The sequence below is a fragment of the Emys orbicularis genome, chromosome 13 (genome assembly GCF_028017835.1).
Source record: "Emys orbicularis isolate rEmyOrb1 chromosome 13, rEmyOrb1.hap1, whole genome shotgun sequence".
Lineage (NCBI taxonomy): Eukaryota > Metazoa > Chordata > Testudines > Emydidae > Emys > Emys orbicularis.
In genome coordinates, this window is record NC_088695.1 from 48,324,827 (window position 1) to 48,344,113 (window position 19,287).

The 19,287-nt window shown below is 60.5% G+C and overlaps 1 protein-coding gene across 1 annotated transcript; it reads right to left on the minus strand.

Moving 5' to 3' along the window:
* Positions 1-7,316: 7,316 nt before the first annotated feature.
* Positions 7,317-8,814, minus strand: PVALEF (parvalbumin like EF-hand containing). Its single transcript, XM_065415578.1, has 4 exons — positions 8,709-8,814; positions 8,274-8,409; positions 7,684-7,799; positions 7,317-7,363 (listed from the first exon to the last, which is right to left on the minus strand). The coding sequence occupies exons 1-4, from the start codon at positions 8,812-8,814 to the stop codon at positions 7,317-7,319; spliced, it is 405 nt and encodes a 134-aa protein (XP_065271650.1).
* Between the last annotated feature and the right edge of the window lie 10,473 nt (positions 8,815-19,287).

Here is a 19,287-nt window from a genome sequence, read left to right on the forward strand (position 1 = left end):
AGGTCGGGACCGCGCTGGGCGGTGCAGAGCGAAGGGACTGACGCACCGGCTCAGGCCGGGACCTGCCTGGTGGGGCGCTGGGGCAGAGACGCTGGCACTGCACTGGGAACAAACCCTCCGTCAAGCGTGAAGCTGGGACCTAGACCTCAGAGAAGGAAAAGCCCTGTTGGACTGTCCAGCTGTCGCCTCACCGTGCCCAGGGCAGGACGCTGTGAGCTGGGCTCGTGCCTACGCCATGAGTGGAATGAGTTTGTCAGGCCTCGCCGTGGCTTCGCAGCAGACGGAAAGGCGCCTGGTTGCTTGGGGAGGCGTCCTCCTGCACTGGGCGACGCTGCCCACCGCCACCTGCCAGCCCCAGGGCGGTTCCCGCCCAGAGCAGAGTCGTCACCTGACTGACCATCCCTGGAACAAGTCCAGGCTGTTGCTTTCTGGCGGGGGGAGGCGAACGGGGCTGAATGCAGCTGGGGGGGCTGCGTAGCTTGCAGAACAGCTCGTGAGAAGCGGGCTGCGCGGCAGCCCTGATCCAGCAGAGTCTTTCGCTGGGAGTGAACTGGCGCCATGAGCAGGCCTCTGGGCTGTAACGCTGCTCGCTGGGTCCCCGAGTTCCCTCCAAGCGTCCCTCCCTGCTGCTGCTGCTGAGAATTGCCTACTACAGGAGAGTGCCTGGCCCTGCAGGCAGGGAGCCCCGGCATTCGAACTCCCCGGCCTGAATAACCGGGGAATGGGGGAGTTGGTAAGTCCTGTTACAAAGCAGAGTGACGCCTCTGGCTTCGGGATTGTCCGTCCCCAAATTCCAGCCAGCCTTGGGGGTGAGATCCCAGTGGTGTGGCATGAGTCCCTGCTGCTATACAAAGAGCGTCCCTCTTGGAGCCAGAGCGTCCTTTGTCTAACCAATAGCCCCCCTTCTCCCCCTGGCCAGCCCCATCCTGAACCGCCAAAGAAGGGGCCTCTACCCACGTAAAAGGAAGGGCAGTCTGAGAGCGAGGGATGTCCTGACTCAGGAGCATTGGCTAGGTGCCTGTCCTTCTGTGCCTCGGTTTCCCCATCTGTAGAATGGGAGTGGGCACTGCTCGTTAACAATGGGCTCTGCTCCCCTCGGGCAGCAGGGTGGGGCTGGCACTGCCAGCTCACAGCTGGGCACCGGGCTGGGCTACGCAGTGCCAGTGGAACTGCCTTCGCCCGCCCTCCCTTTCTGACAGGACTGAGCTGCCCTGGCATCCAGGGCAGAGCAACACCGCGCCAGCCGCCCTTTGTTCCAGCAGCATTAATCAGAGCTAACTCCCCGGTGCGCCCTGGGTGCTGCAGGCTCTAAATCAATTCATCATGTGAAATCTGGCGTGGCGGGGGGGTAGGGGGGGAGCAATTCCCCTCCTGGTGGGAGTCAGCCCTTGCATGGCCAAGGCCATGATCCCAGGGCACCTTCCACTCCTCACCCTGGTGCTCTGTGCTGCCCCCTCACCCCGGCGCTCTGTGCTGCCCCCTCACCCCGGCGCTCTGTGCTACCCCCTCACCCTGGTGCTCTGTGCAGCCCCCGACACTCTGTGCTGCCCCTCACCCTGGTGCTCTGTGCTGCCCCCTCACCCTGGTGCTCTGTGCTACCCCTCACCCCGGTGCTCTGTGCTACCCCCTTACCCTGGTGCTCTGTGCAGCCCCCGACACTCTGTGCTGCCCCCTAACCCCGGCGCTCTGTGCTTCCCCCCTCACCCCGGCGCTCTGTGCTACCCTCGGCGCTCTGTGCTGCCCCCTCACCCTGGTGCTCTGTGCTGCCCCCGGTGGCTCTGGAGACACAGCCCCAAGGTGCTGCTGAGCTCCGTGCGCAGAGGGGAAGGGCAGGGTGCTGGGGCACAGGAAGGTCCTCGCAGGTGTCTCAGTCCCAGCCCTATTGCACACGGGAGGTAACTCTCGACTGCCAGGAATGGAACCCAGGTGTCCTGCCTCCTTGCACCAGGCCACCGTCCCTTCCCCTATTCTCGCCATATGCAAAGAGCTGCTTGGGGCGTGGGGAGCTCTGGGGGTGCAGTCCTGGCCCTTTTGGGGCCAGCATTGGACTGGGAGGCGAGAGACCTGGGTTCAGGGTCCAGCTCCGCCCCCAACTCCCCGCGTGGCCTTGGGTGAGTCCCTTCGTCTCTCTGGGCCTCGGGTGTGAAGGTGGGGCTGGTTCTCCTCCCTCGTCTATCCAGACTGGGCCCCTCTGGGGCGGGGACGGTGTGTGGGGCAGCGCCCAGCTCCATGGAAGGCCTCGACCCACAGCTGTAACCCAAATAATAAACCCTGGCCTGGGCTCTCCTAGGCTGAACCGAGCCATGCAGGGCATTGCCCAGTAATACTGGCGAATCCCTCTCTTTCATCGCTTGCCGAGGTCGGAGCTCCTGCTCGGCCCCTGCTCCATCTCTGTCCCCGTCGGCTGCTGGCGTTCATGCGGCCATGCACTGGAGCAGGGACGCGGCTCCTGCACCTTGCCTAGCGCTTTCAAGCCTCTCCCTTCGGGGGAGGAGTTCGGCTGCGCTTCACTTGGGCATCTACAATCCCCGGGCCGGATTCCCAGCTGCTGTGAACAGCTCCCTGGATGGGACAGCGGCTCAGGCTCCAGCCCTCCCCCGTTCTCTTTGCTTCATTTTTTAAATGTGACTTGAACTGTAACGAGATCATTGTACCCCCAGGCATTGTGATCTCCACCTGCTCCAAGCCAGCCGGCCCCAGCCAGTCCTGGCGCTAGCTTGGGGGTTCTAGGTACAGGTTCTCTTCTCGGGTTGGGGCTTCCAGATCAGTTTGGAGTGGGCCAGAAGTCCTGCAACCGCACCGAGCCCTGCTAGCTCGGGAAGACCACAGTGGTGGGCCCACAGCGGTGGGCACAATGTAATTGGATGGCCGATGCTGGCGTAGTTTTGGGTCGTAGGCTCAGCCCTGCCTTTTCATGGCAGCGTCTCTCCGTCCCGTGAGCAGCAGCATTGGCTAACTTCTAGGCCGATGCCCAGTTCAGACATGAATAAATGGGCTAAGTTATACAACAGATTCTGTAGCTTTATCCTGGCTGGCTGCCTGGGACCCTCGGTGGAGACGGAGCCTGAATCGCAGGGCGGTGAGCCAGCTGTCTGCAGGACTCCCGGGTCTGGTTTGCAGGCAGTAGCCCGGGCCCCTGGCGGGGAGGTCAGTTGGTCCATGGACTCCGTCCTCACCCACAGGTCTCCTATTCCCTTTGATGGGAGTCGTGTGCACGGAAAGGCAGCCGCGTCTGTCCTGCTAGAACGGGGCCAAGTGCTTCCTTGGGACTTTTCCCTCGAGGGAGCCAGGCGTCACTCAGCAATGGCTTTAGCCTTTCCTGCTGGCTGACCCCCGCTCCCGTCTGCTGGCGCAGGCTTGGGGCACGGCTGCCCCCTCTGGTCCATGCGGCCTGGGGAAGGAGTGCAGCAGGTGTGACGTTATGAGTGTAATACAATATCTCATTGAAAGGTGACAGGGCCAGAAAGAGTTAATTAACTCAGACTGACCTGACCCATGGCCGAACTTTAGAGACTGGTTAGGAAGATCTGTAAATGAGTAGAGCTTTGAAATGCAAGTCTGCATTGTTAGAGATCTCAAGGGTAGATGTTTGCTCAGGGCTTGTGATGTAAGCAAACAAGTCTTGTCTATTGCTATAGCTTTGATTCAAAGATCAAAAAAGGAATATTAACATTTGTGATGATACTTGAGTGAAATAGTATTATTGTCTCTATGTCCCTTTGAAGGTTGTGGTAACCTGTATCTGAACTGTTTAATGGATAAATTACCCTGTGCTAATTGCTAGGGTGTTTGGGAGAAGGAGAGTTAAGCCTATTGTTTTCTCAGGCCAAAAGGCTGCTGGAAATGTATAAAAACCTTGGGACACGATCCTGCTTCATCTCAGATCTGCTTTGGGTTTCAAGAGGGGGAAACCCTGAGCCATAAGGATTGAGATCCCCAGTCACTGACTGGAGTCACCCTGAATATGGACATTGGACTATAACCTATGGACTATTTCTAAAAGGACTTTTGGCAACTACAAGCTCACCTCTGCTGTGTCTGAACCTCAAGAATTGAATTCAAGTCTGTCTGTATATTGATCTTTTAACCAACACACTCTCTCTTTTCTTTTTAAATACATTTTAGCTTAGTTAACAAGAATTGTCTATAAGTGTGTATTTTGGGTAAGAGCTAAGTTATCATTGGACCTGGGTCTGGGGCTTGGTCCTTTGGGATCAGGAGAACCTTTTCTTTTATATGACGAGGTAAGATTTTCAGAATTTATCATCATATGTTTGACGTGTGTGTCTGGACGGAGGCCTGAGGCTGGGCACTTTAAGGGAACTGCGTTGTTTGGACTTCTAAGCAACCAGGGAGGTACTAAGAAGCTGTTCTGTGCTGGTTTGGTAAATCTAAGTATTGGAAGATCCACCAGCGTTTGGGGTTTGCAGTTCACCCTGATTGAGTGACCTCGGTGGCTCCCAGCATCGGCACAGCAGGGCAGAGACGCTTTCTGGGTAGCAGAGCAAAGACAGATCTCAGGCTCAGCTGTGTGCAACCAAACAGCCCTTGTCCTGCTCCTGGCTCGGGGCTGGCATGGAAGCGGGGGGTTAGAGTGGACTCTGGGGGGCATCTCTGCAAGGCCCAGCACCGTCGGAGCAAGGGCCTGCTCATGCACAGGTGGAGTGGGGTAAGAACAGGGCTGGGAGCCAGGAACACCTGGGCTGTAATGGCAGTTCTACCATAGCCTGGTCCAGCTCAGGGAATTTCACCTGTTTTCCCAAAGTCCCCTGCTGCAGTCATGGCCTCTGGGGTTGTACGGAGGGGGAGAGCAGCCCTAAGCTGCCTGCCCCGTGGTTCTGTCTGGCCCGAGGGCCCTGGCGCTGACAACAGCCTGGGGGTGCTCCTGCACCTGCTGCTACCTCACCCTAACCCCAGTGTCGAGGCAGCGCACCCCAATGGCAAAGGGGGGGTGTCGCCCCCTGTGGCGGCTAACAGCCCACTATTGCTGCCAGCGAGCGGTGCTGCTCCCTTAGCTCGAGCAGAAGGGGGGGGTCCTTTGGCCTGACAGGTTTGCACCCCGTTGGTGAGCGCTGGCCTGGCTCCTTATGCCATGTTCTTGGAGATGCTGCCCCATGTCTGGGGTCCCAGCTGTTGCATCTGTCAGATCCGGCCCGGTCCCCGCCCCAGGAATTCTGGTTCAGAGACGGATCGCCTGCTCGGAGCTGCTGGGTCCAGCCTCGCCCAGCTCTGCTCCCGTGTTCTGCACCAGGGAGAAGTTAAACTGAAGGCGAGTCCTCTCTGCCCACAGCTTTAGAGTCAGCCAAGGCGGCTCCACACGGACCTTATCCTGCTCTGGCCACATCCCCGCTGCCATGCTCCTTGTTTGCCCCTGTGGGGCCCATCCCCGCTGGAGGAACGGGGCTAGAAAGGCCATGCGACCAGTGCAGCTACAATAAGCTAGGCCAAAGATCGCCAATTAAGGAGGCTGAAAACCAGCCTCTTGTTTAGTGGATTAGGTGGGATAACAGGACCTCTCAGCGGGGGATTAGCTGAACTGCTCCTTTGGGGAGAAGGGCAGACGCTGCCAGAGGTTTTGTGGCTTGGGGAGATTGCGGCTCAATCTGGTGTCTACTCAGGGTGGGGGAGATTATGAGCTGACCCAGCCGTATCAGCTGGGAGTCTGGAACAAGTTAGCAGGCTTGGCACGGCGGGGTGGGGGGGGATCTCCCCCGGCTGCTGGAGCAGAGCTCGAGGCTCTCACGCCGCGCACGCTCGTCGCAGCAGGGAAGCAAGCGTCAGAGTGCAGGCAGCTTGGCCCTCCACCGTGCGCCTCACTTTAAGGACTGAGCAGCCCTAGGCCTGGCCCCGGCGCTGTATGGCGCACCGGGCTGGGGGTGTCAGGGGAAGGGGTGCGGCGTATTAATCTGGACCCTTTTCACTGCAGCATTCGGGGGGTCTCCTCTTCCTCCTCTCTCCCCATCGCACCAGCACCTTCCCTGGCTCTCAGCTTCCCTCTCTGGTCCGTCCTCTCCCGGCCCAGCTTCTGCTCAGTCTCAGAACGGGCCGCAGTTGTGCTGAGCTGTGCTCATGGGGCTCTGAGAACAGGCACTGCCCAGCGGTGCCAGGCCCTGGGACGTGTCCAGAGGGACTTTAACCCCCAGCTCTACGGCTGGTGCTGCATGCTGGGGAGAGGGGTAGAGGGGTTCACCTCAGCAGTCCAGTGGGGTTTGTGGACCCTGAGTAGGTCTCCCCGTGCCCAGAGCCAGGGGCTGGGAGCCAGGCCTCCTGGCTTCTCTCTGCCACTAACTGCCCTCTGTCCGGCCAAGCCCTTAGGGCCAGCGGGAATTCCTGCCTGAGGCTGCCATGGGTGCAGGGAAGGGGCCAGGCTCGGGAGCCGGTGCGCACTCTCTCCCCCGGCCCCTAGCTGTGCCAGCGCTGGCCAGGCGAAAGCAGAGGGCTTGGCTGCAGAAAGGATCACAAGAGAGTCTTTATTCGGGGCAGGAAACGGACCCGATGGATGCGAACGGCACCAGGGCTGCAATGCAAGCGCTGAGGCTGCTCCTGCCCCCGCACGGCGGGGCAGGGACAGGGGCGGGTGCGACGCAGGACACGGCACAAGGACAGCGGCTGCAAATAGGAACTTTCTCCACCCCACACCCCCACCCTCCTCACGCTAGTGCAGCTGCTGCCCGTGGTAGGAGGCCCCATTGGCTGTGCCAATGGTGAACTCGCCCTTCTCTGGGCAGAGAGCAGCCAGCCGGCACAGGCAGGGCTCTCGGGACGGTGCTGAGCTGGGCCCAGTCTGAGCGGGAGGGGAGGAGCCGGGGGAAGGGAATGGATGCAGGAGGCCCAAGGCTCGGAGCCAGGTTGGGTCTGGTTTTTCTTCAGTCTTTCTGCTCCCAGCCCCGGCCTGGCTGGCCCTGACGCTCTGTCGGGGTGAGAGGCCGGAGGGAGAGCGGCACCATCTCGAATGCGCCTGCTGCTGGTCATGTGCGTCTCAGCTGCCCCCACGTCCCCGCCGGGGTAGGTGCTGGGGAGGTTAAGCTGCAGTGGGGCGGTTGTTATTTCTCAAGCCCTCCCTCCTGCCCTGGCCCAAAACTGCCTCCTACCGCTCTGGGCCTGGTATGCAGCTGGGTACCCACCCCTGCTCTCCCCTCCCCGCCAGGCCAGGTGTGGCAGCCCCTTCCCCTCCAAACTGGGGTCTAGGCGACAGAACACACAGGACAAGCACAGTGCTGCACGGGCGGCCAGCGGCGGCCTCCGCGGGGGGCTGCCCCCAAAGCAGGCAGCCTGGTGCCAGGAAGTGGGGCGCTCCTTCTCCTCTGCCTCCTGCCTTACTTCTTCTTGGGGACCTTCTCCTTTGTGACCAGGTCGGAGAACTCTGCAGGGAGATGGGGGAGAGGAGCAGTGGGTGCTGGGCCAGGCTGCCGTGTGTTTCGGGGCGAGCCGTGCTTCGAGGCCGGGGAGATGGGCAGTAGGAGACCGAACGCTGCAGCTGGCTTCCTGCGCCTTCCAGACAGCCCCGGGAGGCCGCTGCGGGGAGCGGAGTCTCCACTGAAGGTTGACACCCCCCCCCCAGTGCTGCAAAGGGCAGCTCCAAAGGGGCCCCATGTTCCAGCGAAAGGGGGGGCAGGGTTAGCAGAGCTTGGATACCCCAGGGGCAAGTGCTATGGACTCCCCGGCCGCCAGCCTGCCCCCTACCTTGGAAATCAATCCTCCCATCCCCATCTGCATCAGCCGCTTGGATTATAGCTTCAGCCTCCTCGTCTGACAAGGGCATCGCAGGCATGGTGCTGGGCACGGTGGACAGGATGTACCTGCGGGACAGATGGCGCCGGGCTCAGGAGACGGCTGGGGCCTCAGCTGGCCTGGGACAAGGAGGGTTTCACGGGGCCAGGCGGGGCAGAGCGGCGGGTGGAGTTTGAGGGGACGGGCCAGACTCGGCCCATGGTGCCCCAGGGTGGTGTTCGATTGTCTGGGGAGGGGCTTGTTTGGCTGAGAGCTGATGGATGCCCACGGACGCTTGGGAACATGGGCTGAGAGGAGACCGGGCCAGCACCCAGAGCAGCTCCTGGGCCTGCTGCAGCCTGGATCCCACCCCAGAGCCGGGGGCACCGTGGCAGCGCTTAGCCCTGGGGAGCACAGGCCTCTCGCCAGCCAGCCCAATAATGCAGCACTAGCTCCCCCAGCGCTACCCTGGCAAGGTGGGGCACCACGGGGGGGGGGGGCAGGTGTGTGCCCTGCGGGGAGGATGGACAGGGGGAGGGAGGGTACAAGCCTCTGGCCGTTACTTGATCTCGTTCCACTCGATGAAGCCGCTGTTGTCCTTGTCCAGGAGCTGGAAAGCTTTGCGCAACTGCTCCTGCTGCTCGCTCGACGTCTGGAACTTCCGCATGTACTCGAAGAACTTGCTGTAGTTGAAGGCAGCTGTGGGCAGAGAGGGGCAGGGGACCCACCCGTCAGGAAGCGGTGGGGGGGGGGGGAGCTCATTGCTGCTGGTTTCCAGCCCTGCAGTCTGGGCTGGCCCCCCCGGGAGCCAGCCGAGCCCCTTTAACTCCTTGCCTGCCCCTTTGAATTCACTGTCCGAAAAAGGCGAGCGGGGGACAAATCCCTGCCCCTCCCAGAACCGGGGCTGCATCTGCGTGAGCCTCCCCACGCAGTGCACCCGGGACCTGGGTCGGAGCCAGCCTCAATCCCAGGGCGCGCAGGGCCCGGCCCCTCCGTACCGTGATGTCTCATCTCCGAGGGCAGCAGGTCAATATCCTTGTCCGTCAGAGACGTTCCCAAGGCCAGCGCCATCTTCTTGACTTGGCAGGAAAAATCCTCCTCCATCCTGTCCCCTGGTGAGGAAAGGGGAGAGCTGAGCCGAGAGCCCGGGGGCTGCGTGTCCACGGGAGGACGCAGGTGTTGTGTGTGTGGATGGGGACATTCTCCGGTGCTCCCCTTCGGGGAGGCCACGTAACCTGCTCTCGCCCATTCTCCAGCACCGGGGAGCCGGCGGCTAGCGGAGGCCTCAGGTTAAACTCCTGGGGACACTGGACTGGACCTGCCCCCCCTCCCCCCGCTGCTTGTTAGTCTGCAGAGGGCTGGTAGCGGGTTTAGCGCTGGAGAACTACACCAGGCTGAGTGCCCCAGGGGCCCAGCCCCCCCATGTATGCAGGGCACCAAATCTGCACCCGCGGCGCCTCCTCACTGAGCCTCAGCCCTCTGTGGCTACTTGCCTTGGGCTGAGCAGAGCCCACCCCATGAGGGAACAGCTTGCCCCCTCAGGGAAGACGCTCCAGCACTGCCTGTGTCCGGGGCTGACAGCTCGCTGGCGCGCGTGGCGCTGAGACCTGCCAGGCCGCACCACGCAGCTCTGCTGCTGCACGTCGAGCCGCTGCGTAGCTCTGTCAATGCACCGTGAGCCATCCAGCGCCTCTCCCAGCAGAGCTCCTCTCTGCCCTTCCGAGCCAGGGCAGGTGGACAAACAGCTGCTGAGACCCTGCCAGGAGCCAGGCCCAGGCCTGCTGCACGGGGGCTAGCCAGAAGCCAGGTGTTTGGTGTTACATGCCCCTAGCCCCAGCTGGTCTCCATTGCGGGCAGGCCAAGGGCAGCCCTGCCTCTGTAGCGCTCTCGCCGACTCGGCCCCGAGAGCGGCTCTGTCTCAGCGCAGGAGGGAGCGTTCAAGCCCTCTGAGTCCTTCCCCTGACCTGTGCGTGGAGGTGGCACATCCTTCCCCAGGTCCATTCTCCTAGCACCCCCAACCGGGCACGGCAAGATCATCCTGGAGACCAGCACTCGGAGGGGACTGGTGCATGGGCACCGACGCCTCCTGGAGAAGCAGTGGGCATCTAAGGAGGTGCCCGGTGGCTGTGCCTGCCAGCTAAGCCAGCCCATGGCAACAGCCGTGCTGGGGTGGGCTCTGTCAGGGCTCCCAGCCACAGCGCTAACTCAGCCCCCATGCTCCCTGCTTTTGGATGCAGGGTTTCCCCGTGACAGTCACTGGGAGTCCCACAGGTAAAACCTCCCAGGGCGCTGGCACTGACTCCCCCTTTGTCACTGTTAAATGCGGGTACAGGGGGGCCTCGGCTGCTGCTGAATCCGCCACAGGGCTGGGCGCGGGCCAGGCGTCTCCTAGCTGAGCTCAGCTGTGCTGGGTGCACGGGGCAGGGGGCGTTTGTGCTGAGTGTGATGTTACACCCCATAATGCTTTATAGAAATATGCTTATGAGTGTAAATATGACACAACTGGAACATGTTTTATGCTAGATACGCCATGTACCATATCTCTGCAAAAGTTATGTTCTGCTGAATGTAGTCATCCTATTCGTATGCAGGTGTCATTTTTATATCTGAAGTTATGAGCGTTGGCTCTGTGCTTGTATTTAAAGTGTTTGCTGTAGAAAGCACCTAAGGCAGATTTGGTCAACATAGTGTGAAGGGGTTATTCAAGTAATTGGGAGTGCTTAGCTAACAATGGACCTTGGGAGACGCCAATCCACGTCGGAGCTTTCCTGGGAACGCCTGCAAAAAGCTGAATCATTCATAGACATGTGACTGCAAAACTCCATCTTGTTGAGGAGATTTTACACAGGAGAGGAGAGAGGTTTCCACCCACAGGAAAAAGACTATATAAGCCCCTGGAAACCCCTCCATTTTGTCTTCAGCTGGCTCAGAAGGTAACCTCTACTCCACCCCAAAGAGATGCCTAAAAGAAACTGGAACAAAGGCCAGTAACTAAGGGGGTGTGAGTGATTGCTGGACCCAGACTAGGAAGGAGTCTAGTCTGTAAAAGAAGCTTATTGGAACATCTCTGAGGGTGAGATTTACCTGCATTTAGTTTCCTATTGTATTAGGCTTAGACTTGCGTGTTTTGTTTTATTTTTCTTGGTCATTTACTTTGTTCTGTCTGTTATTACTTGGAACCACTTAAATCCTACTTTTTATATTTAATAAAATCACTTTTTACTTATTAATTAACCCAGAGCAAGTATTAATACCTGGGGGAGCAAACAGCTGCGCATCTCTATCAGTGTTATAGAGGGCAAACAATTTATTTGGGGTTTGGATCCCATTGGAAACTGGGTATCTGGGTGTTGGAGACAGGAGCACTTCTTAAGCTGTTTTCAGTTAAGCCTGCAGCTTTTGGGGGATGTGGTTCAGACCTGGGTCTGTGTTTGTAGCAGGCTAGCGTGTCTGTCACAACCAGGCAGGGTACTGAAGTCCCAAGCTGCCAGGGAAAACGGGCTCAGAGGTAGTCTCAACACATCAGGTGGCAGTTCCCAAGGGGGTTTCTGTGACCCAACCCGTCACACTGAGAATCTCTGACTCCTCCTAGGTGGAACAAAGAGGGTCTGGAAGGGGGGGGCATGTTCCATGATTTACCAGGCTGTTTCCCACCCCTGGGATCCCAGCCAAACTCCACACCCCTCTGTTTTTGGCCTGGTGCAGAGCTGGGAACCCTCTGGCACTATGCAGTTTTGCACACTCATAGCGTGACTCTGGCACACTCATACCTCCAGGCACTCTCAGTGCCTCCTGGGGGGATCTGCAGCACATGCCTTCAGTGCCTGGGCCAGAATGAAGGCAGGGAGGGAGGGATTTTTCCTGTTCTGCCTGGGCTAGCTTAGAAGCTTGTGTCCCTGCTGAGCTGCTCAGATGGACTGAGCTCTCCTGGCACGTTGGGAGGGTTCCTTTTACTTGTGACCTTTCACAGCAAGTCGACACGGTCGGGCGCCCCCTCAGCCGGCTCACCAGGGCCCCTGCACTGCTTTCCCCAGGAGCGCGATACCCCACACAGGCCCCCTGCCGGGTTTGCTCTCGGCACAGGGACCAGAGGGACAGTCAAACTGCCCCCTTCCCACCAAGGAGCCATTTTGTTGGCTCTAGCGTTTCCCTTCGCCCGCTGCAGAGCATGGGCTCTGGGCGCACTCTGTGGGCGTTAGTTCATGGCACCTCTCAGCCTCGCGCTGGGATTTCTAGACCCGTTACAGCTGGGCAAACGGGGGCCAGAGGGGGACGGTGCCTCGCCTACAATGTGAGCTGTGAGTAGAACCCAGGCGTCCTGGCTCCCGGCAGAAACCCCCAGACCAGCTGGGTCAAAGTCCGGGCTGACTTACCCCAGTGTCAGCCCATAGGAGGGCAGCGGGCATCAGCCCTGCCTCTCCTGGGCGGGCAGGATGTCTCCCACTGGGGTTATGATGTTGGTTGTTGATGGGGTCCCTCCATGAGCTCTTCTCTGTGCCCTCCGCACCGTGCCCTTGCTACGGGATTGGCACCAGCTGCAGCGACAGACCCCAACAGGGACCCTGGAAACCCTCCATTGCCCCCACCCTGCCAGGAATCCTGCTCCAAGGGCAGAACCTCAAGCCCCCCTTCCTCCCCACGGCAGCTCGTGTATTTATTTCTGGGGGGGGGTCGCATGTTGTTTTGAAGAAGGTGCCCGCCTCTCTGGGACTCTTCTATTCACAGGGCAGCGTCTTGTGATGCGACTCCACTCTAGAGTTACACTGAGCTGAAATAGTTCAGCCTTCCCAGCGGACTATCCGGTTCGTGGGGCCAGTGCAGCCGGCAGCTATTTATGACGGGCAGGGGCCCGCCCCGCTGGCTCCGGACCCTTGGCTGTGCCGCTGGCCCTGGCCCTCAGCGAGCTCCTGGGGTGCCAAGCGGCCAGGCGCCCCAGCGCGGGGATGGACTGACATTTGAAAGGGGGAGCGAAATCTTGGCCTTGCCGAGCCCAGACGTCACTGCTGACCCAGCACGAGTGCCAGGGGGACCCAGGGGAAGGGCCCAGGCCAGGGACCAGCACAAGCCCTGAGTCCTTGTGCTGCCCAGGCTGTATTCCCTCTCCCCCGGCACGAGGCCCGTGGCCCACTGGGACCCCAAGGGCTGTTGCATTCACCTTCTCTCGCTCTGGGGACTCCTGCGTTGTATTTACTTAGCGTTGCAGTCACAGCGAGGGGGTTGGGGGGGCGATCCCCTGTCCTGGGCTTGGGGACCCTTCGACTTTTAACTTTAACAGTCCAAAACAAAATCCCCACCCGGCAGCTCCCCTGAACTGTACCAGACCCAAGAGCTCAGCCAACGCCCGCCTGGGCTCTCCCTGGCCGTCCCCCCGTCCCCGGCAGCACGCTCACAGGGTGACTCTAACCAGGCAGGCTGCAGGCTGGCCCCTACGTGTCCCATGGGCCCATCGCCCCAGATACCTGGCCTCCCCCCTCTCCCCTGGGCTGGGCGGCCTCTGACGCCCACCAAAGAGCTGCCCCTAAAGTCCTGCGTTCGTCATCAGAGACGTGTCCTTCCCAACGGGCTCAAGGACTAACCCTGCGGCCGTACGCTCTGCAGCCCTCTCCCTGACGGTGGCTGTGCCCCTAAACCAGGACCAGCCGCCCAGCTCCCAGTGACCGTGGAGCACCCGGCTCCTTGCGGGGACAGAGCCGGGAGAGTCATGCCCAGGCTTTGTGGGCAGTGGGTGCCTTGCTCAATGCACTGAGGCCCTGTGTGACTGGCGGGCGCCTTCATCATCACCTCCCTCCTCCATCTCCCCCGGGGGCTAGCCAGGTCATTCCCGGGGGGAACTGGGGGCTCTTTCCAATCTGACCTCTCCCTGGTTTCCATGCAGGGTTTACAGCTGATGCCTCGTTCCTCACCAGCTTCCTTCTCCTCTGGGTCTCTGGCTGGCACTTACCTGGTGCAGCTTCGTGGCAGGCTCCTTCCCGAACAGCCCTCAGCAAGTTCTCCTTGGGCGCTAGGCGTGGCCCCGGGTTTTATAGGCACATGCTTGGGCTTGCTATTTAGGGAGCGCTGCACCTGTCGGCCACTGCAGCCCTCCTGGGCCCTTTCAAGACGCTGGCAGCAAGCGGCTCGGATTATCTTGGCATAGCTTAGCATTAGCAGAGTCTCATTAGCAGCTGGCATCTCAGCACCTGCGGAGGGGGCAGGACGCTGGCCATAGAGCTGCAGGAGGGGGAGTCTCCAGAACAGATGCCTAGTCCTGAAAACCCTCCCTCTCTCCAGGAGCAAGCAAAGCCCCCCCCACTGGGGTGACCGGGGAGGGCCGACGTTGCAGAAGCTCATGCACAGGGATGGGCAAACTACGGCCCACGAGCCATCATTGACTCACTGTGTAACCTCGGTCAAATTGCACTTCCTCTCTGGCCTCAGTTTCCCCGCCTGAAAAACAGGCATAGTAATACTCCTACCTTCCTGGCCTGCATGCATATGTATAAAGAGGAGCGCACAGTCTGGCATGTATAATGTGTAGGAGTGAGGCAGGCTCGGGGGAGGGGGCGAGAGAAAATGCCTGCATCACAACTGTGTGCACTTTTGGGGGCAGGGACCGGTTGCATTCCGATTTGTAAAGCACCCTGCAAGTGCACACCGCAGGATAACGGTGCCTTCAGCGTCACTGTGAACTGCTCCGGATTTAGCCCAGTTACTCTCAAGCCTGATCTTTGAGAATTGTGGGGGAAAACCCGTCGCTGGGTATTCGAGCAATGTGTCACCACTGCACATCCTGAACCCGAGTCAAAGGGCACCTGCCTGGTACACACCCACGGCGTTGCAGCCTCACCTGGCAGCAGGTGCAAACGCCCCTGCATTTGCATGTGCAGCTGCTGTTGATTTGTGCATGCAAACGTCTCCAGGGGGGTTAGAGGCCCTTTGAAAACGTGGCTCCATGAGCACAAACTCTGCAAGTGAGTGAGAACCCATCAGCTTTTTCTCTGTCTGTAATGACATGACTGCGATTCCAAGGGCAGCTCTCCTGGTTGGGGCCCTGCTTGGCAACCAGGGTGAATTTTACTACCCCCCCCCGACTCCTTTCCGCTTCGGAGGAATATTCTTTCGATGTGCGTTGTGCTCTCTGCTCTTGTTCAGCCTGTGTGCTGTGCAACCACTCTCACAATCCTCCATGCTGGTTACAAGGGGGAATTGTGCTGAGCAGAGCTGGATACAAAGCAATGTAATCTCCAGTCCCAGGGAGAAAGCAAATTAGCGCTGAATGATGCGGCTGCCTTCTTGGAGAACATTTATTTGCAAGAAGACTTTAATTTCTCCAAGCCGGGATCTATTTGTGGCAGCGCGACAGCTGCAGCGCAGTGTTCTTTGCAAGCTCAGGTCTTCTAATCAATTAACGGTGCACGTAAATTTGGCTTTCAATATTAAAAGTGCAGGAAAGGATCTTCCCTGCTGTGCTAAAAGCTCAACCTCCCAGCATGCCGCTAGGACTGTGTAGCCGTGCTAACCTACCATCCTCCGACGCGGGCTTCCAGTCGTGATGGGCCTGCACCACAGACGCACCCCTGCAGACCTCGGGGGAAGCCTGCGCCGGTTTGGAATAGTTCAGCTGGCCTTTTTCTCCATGCTGGGATGGACCAAAACCCGTCACTCGGGCCCATCTCCGGCTTGGTGAGGGGTTCTTCCTTCTAGCCCTGAGAGCTGCCTGATAGCATGTGTGAGGGTGCAGCCCAATGGCTGTCCCGGGAAGGGCTGCGGTGACCTGTCCCTCCTCGACCTGGGCAGGCCTGAGGAGTCCAGGCAGGAGGACGGGACCGAGGCAGCTCATCCTGTCGACTGCTGAGGAACGTCCCATGCTGCTGCCCAGGGCTGCTGGGCCGGCACCATGCAGAAGACGGAGGTGAACTCTGCGACAGGACAATCAGCAGGGGCTGTTGGGGCAAACGGTGTCACGGAGTCCCCGGGCGATGCTCTGGAACTGCTCCCCACGAAGCCAGTCAGGACTTTGGGGAGCCTCCTCTCCCTCGGAGCAGACTGTCTTCAGGGCAAGAAGCTCACACGGCTTCACCTCCTGGGTCTGACCGAGCATTCAGCATATGCCCCTCCGTGCGCTTCCCACAGCGAGTCCGCCCCGTCGGGGTCCTGGGGCAGCCAGAGGGTTCTGCACCCCCACTTCGCAGTCAGACGTGACTCTCAGCCAGCCAGCAAAACAGAGGTTTATTAGATGACAGGAACACGTCTAAAACAGAGCTTGTAGGTACAGAGAACAGGACCCCTCAGCCGGGTCCATTCTGGGGCCCACCGAGCCAGACAACCCCATCTGCCCTCACTCCCCATCCCCAGCCAGCTCCAAACTGAAACCCCCTCCAGCCCCATCTCCTCTGCTGAGTTCCTTTCCCGGGCCAGGAGGTCACCTGACCTCTTTGTTCTCCCACACCTTTAGCATCCCCTTGCAGGGGGGAAGGGCCTGGCCATTAGTTGCCAGGCGACTGAGGGTCGGCCAGAAACTGAGGCACCCTCACAGGATTCAGAGGAAACATTAAGAACAGTCCCACTTCGTCACACTGGGCATGTGAGACCTAGCGAGCCTGGGCACCAGGGGAGCAGCTAGTGGGTCACTGGGACCTGGGGAACATTAAATCGTGTGCCGATCAAGGGAGGTTTCCTCCTAGACCTTCAGCTGTCTCAGTAAATGTCCAGGAGGCAGGGAGGGGGAAGGTGCACCTCTAGCCAGGCACAGCCTCCCCCGGGCTTGTTGCAACACCACTGCTTGGGAAAATAGGGCCGCCTCTTCGGTTAGGTCACGCCCGTGGCCTAGAAAGCGGGGGAGCCCCTCTGGGTCCTCAGATCATTCCCCTGCACCACTAGCGCCTGCCTGGCCAGCTGGGTGGCACTTTGCTGAGCTGGGAGCCATCTTGCCTCCTGGTGATGCCGTGAATCCCATCTCTGTTCAGCGAGAGCAGCTTTGCTGAGCGTGGAAGCAGCCGCTTTCAAATGACTCCGAACGCTCTCGTCATCTTTTCGTACGATGCTCTCCAAGCACTTTGGACACCAATAAAAAGAACTTCCTGTGCTCTCCCTGCTCTGCCTTTGTGACGCAGCTAAAGATCATCCCCCATCGTAGACAGGGAAACTGAGGCACAGGTGAAGGTGACGTGATTTCCCCAAGGTCACTGTCACGGACTCACAGATTGTGCCCACTCTTGGCCCCGTGCGGTCCATGGGGGGTGCCCCTTTTAGTGAGACAGCCCTTCTCGGGGGTCCACTCTCTCTCGGGGTCAGTCCCCTCCACCTCCTGGATCCGCACCTCTCTGAGCCTTAGCACGTCTGTCTCTGCCGTGGGCCCCCTCAGGGAGTCCACTCGCTCTGGACCCCCGGGGCCTCCACCCCCGAAGGGGTTGATGCAACCCTGTTCTCTAGACCGGAGTGACTCACAGCCAGCGTCACACAGGAGGGTTTATTGAGAGTTGAACACAGCACAGGAAACTCTCAGGGCCTCAGGCCTGGCCTCCCTCAGCCCAGCACACCCCAGTCTCCCTGCATCCAGGTGGGCTCTGCCTGCTCCCCCTCTCCAGCCCAGAGCCCCCCTGCTCGCAGCTGGGCATCTGATATCACCAGCCCCAGGCCCCGCCTCTGTCCATTGTCTTCTCTCCAGGTAAACAGGGTCGTAAACCGGGGCCTCCTCTCCTGCTTCTGTCCTCTGGCTGGAACCGGCTGGTTAGGTCACTGGGTCCTCACTCTGCAGCCCATTGTCCTCCCACTGGCCAGAACCGGCTGCATCTCCTCAGCTGGGCCTCCGGGTCACCAGGTCGCCAGGTCACTGGTCGCTGGGGTATCCATCCTCCCGGCCATCGGCTGGGTCCCCACGTCCTCTCTCCGGTCCTCTGCAAAACACACTCCCTCTCCCCTCACCTCGTTAAACCAGTAACACCCAGGGAAACTGAGTCCCACCCCCTCCGCATGCAAACCATTGAAACTCCACAGAAAACAAGAAAACCCCCCACTTCGTCACAGTCACACAGCAAGTCAGCGGCAGGGCTAGGAACGGAAGCCAGGACTCTCGATTCCTCTGTTTTAAAACCAGTGGAAAGGCACAAATGTCCCGTGAGGAATCCAAACAGCACTGGGACAGCTGGGCTGGCTGAAGCAGTGAAGAGCTGGATGCTCTGTGCACCAAGGCCAAGTCTGGGTCCGCTGCAGCCACGCAGCCCTGCCAGACGAGACGCCCTCCTGCGGGAGACGCCTCCAGCGCCGAACCAGGGCTGTGCTGGGACCGCTGCCAGTTGGGCTCTGTTGGGATCCGGCTCCCATTGTAGCCAAAGCCCCCGGGCTCCGGGCAGGCGCCCGTGTCTGTGTTTGTTCTGTTCATCTCTGTTTGTAGCTAGGGGTTCCGGGGTTGAAATAACATGAGATCGGGGCTCGTCAGTCTCTTGGGGTGGACACAGCCAGGGAGCCCAGATGCTGGATCGTTCTGGTGCACGAAGAGATCTCGAGTGCAACGCCTGGGTGAGACGTGGCCCCAGGGCTCAGCTAGTGGGGTGTGCTGGCACTGCCCCAAGCGCGGGGTGGGGGCTGCATGTGTGAGAGAGCGCTGGGGGAGAGCGGGTGCCAGCCGGGGAATCATTTCAGAAAAAACTGTTGGGGGGCAAAGCGGTGTCAGCCTATGGAGCATTATATGTGATGATATGCTGCAACCGGGGGGGGGGAGGGTGAGTGGAGCATATAGACCTATGAAAAGTCGGGGGGGTGGTGGAGCAAACCAATGCGGGGGGGGGGAACTGCTCCCTAACAAATGAGCCCCTGAGTGTGAGTAGGGTGGGGGTGGGTCTGTGCACATCTGCAGGACAAATGGCCCCACTTGTGATTTTATTCCCGAGTTTAAAACAAATAATATTTTATTTTTTTTCATGCAGAGCCCCGAGTCAGTTTACTGCATCCCTCCCCCCCTTCCCTGCATTGGCCCCCAGCCCCCACCTCTGCACTAGCCCCCACCTCCTGGACTAGCCCCTTCCCCTGCATTAGCCCCCCAGGCCCCACCTCTGCACTAGCCCCCCATCTCCACCCCTGCACTAGCCCCCCGTCCTCTCCTACACTAGCCCCCCCTCTCCACCCCTGCATTAGCCCCCCCGCTGCTGCACTAGCCCCCCCGCCCCAGCTGCTCAGCGGAGCCCGAGCCGGGGGGGCGCGGATGAGCTCAGGGGCAGCAGCCTGGCCAAGCCCCCCCCATCTACCTGCCCCCCCCCCCCCCCCGCTCACTGCAGAGCCGCCGGGGGGAGCCGGAGCAAGATGGCGAAGCCGCCGCCGCCGCTGCGCCCAGGGTCAGCACCGGAACAGCTCCTCGCCCCGCGCCGCGGCCCCCCGCCGCCCCCCGCCGCCGCCCCGCGCCCGCCCCGGCTCCCCGCCGCCGCCCGCTGACCCCGCGGCGCCCCGCACCCCGGCCGGGGCGGGCACCGGAGCCCGGCCGGCGGGGCTGAGCCGCTGGCGCGCCCCGGGGCGGTGCGGTGCGGGCCCCCGGGGGGGTGCGGGCCCCGCTCGGCCCCCGCCGCTGCGCTCCCGCCTGAGCCCCCCGCCCCCCGCTTGCCGGGC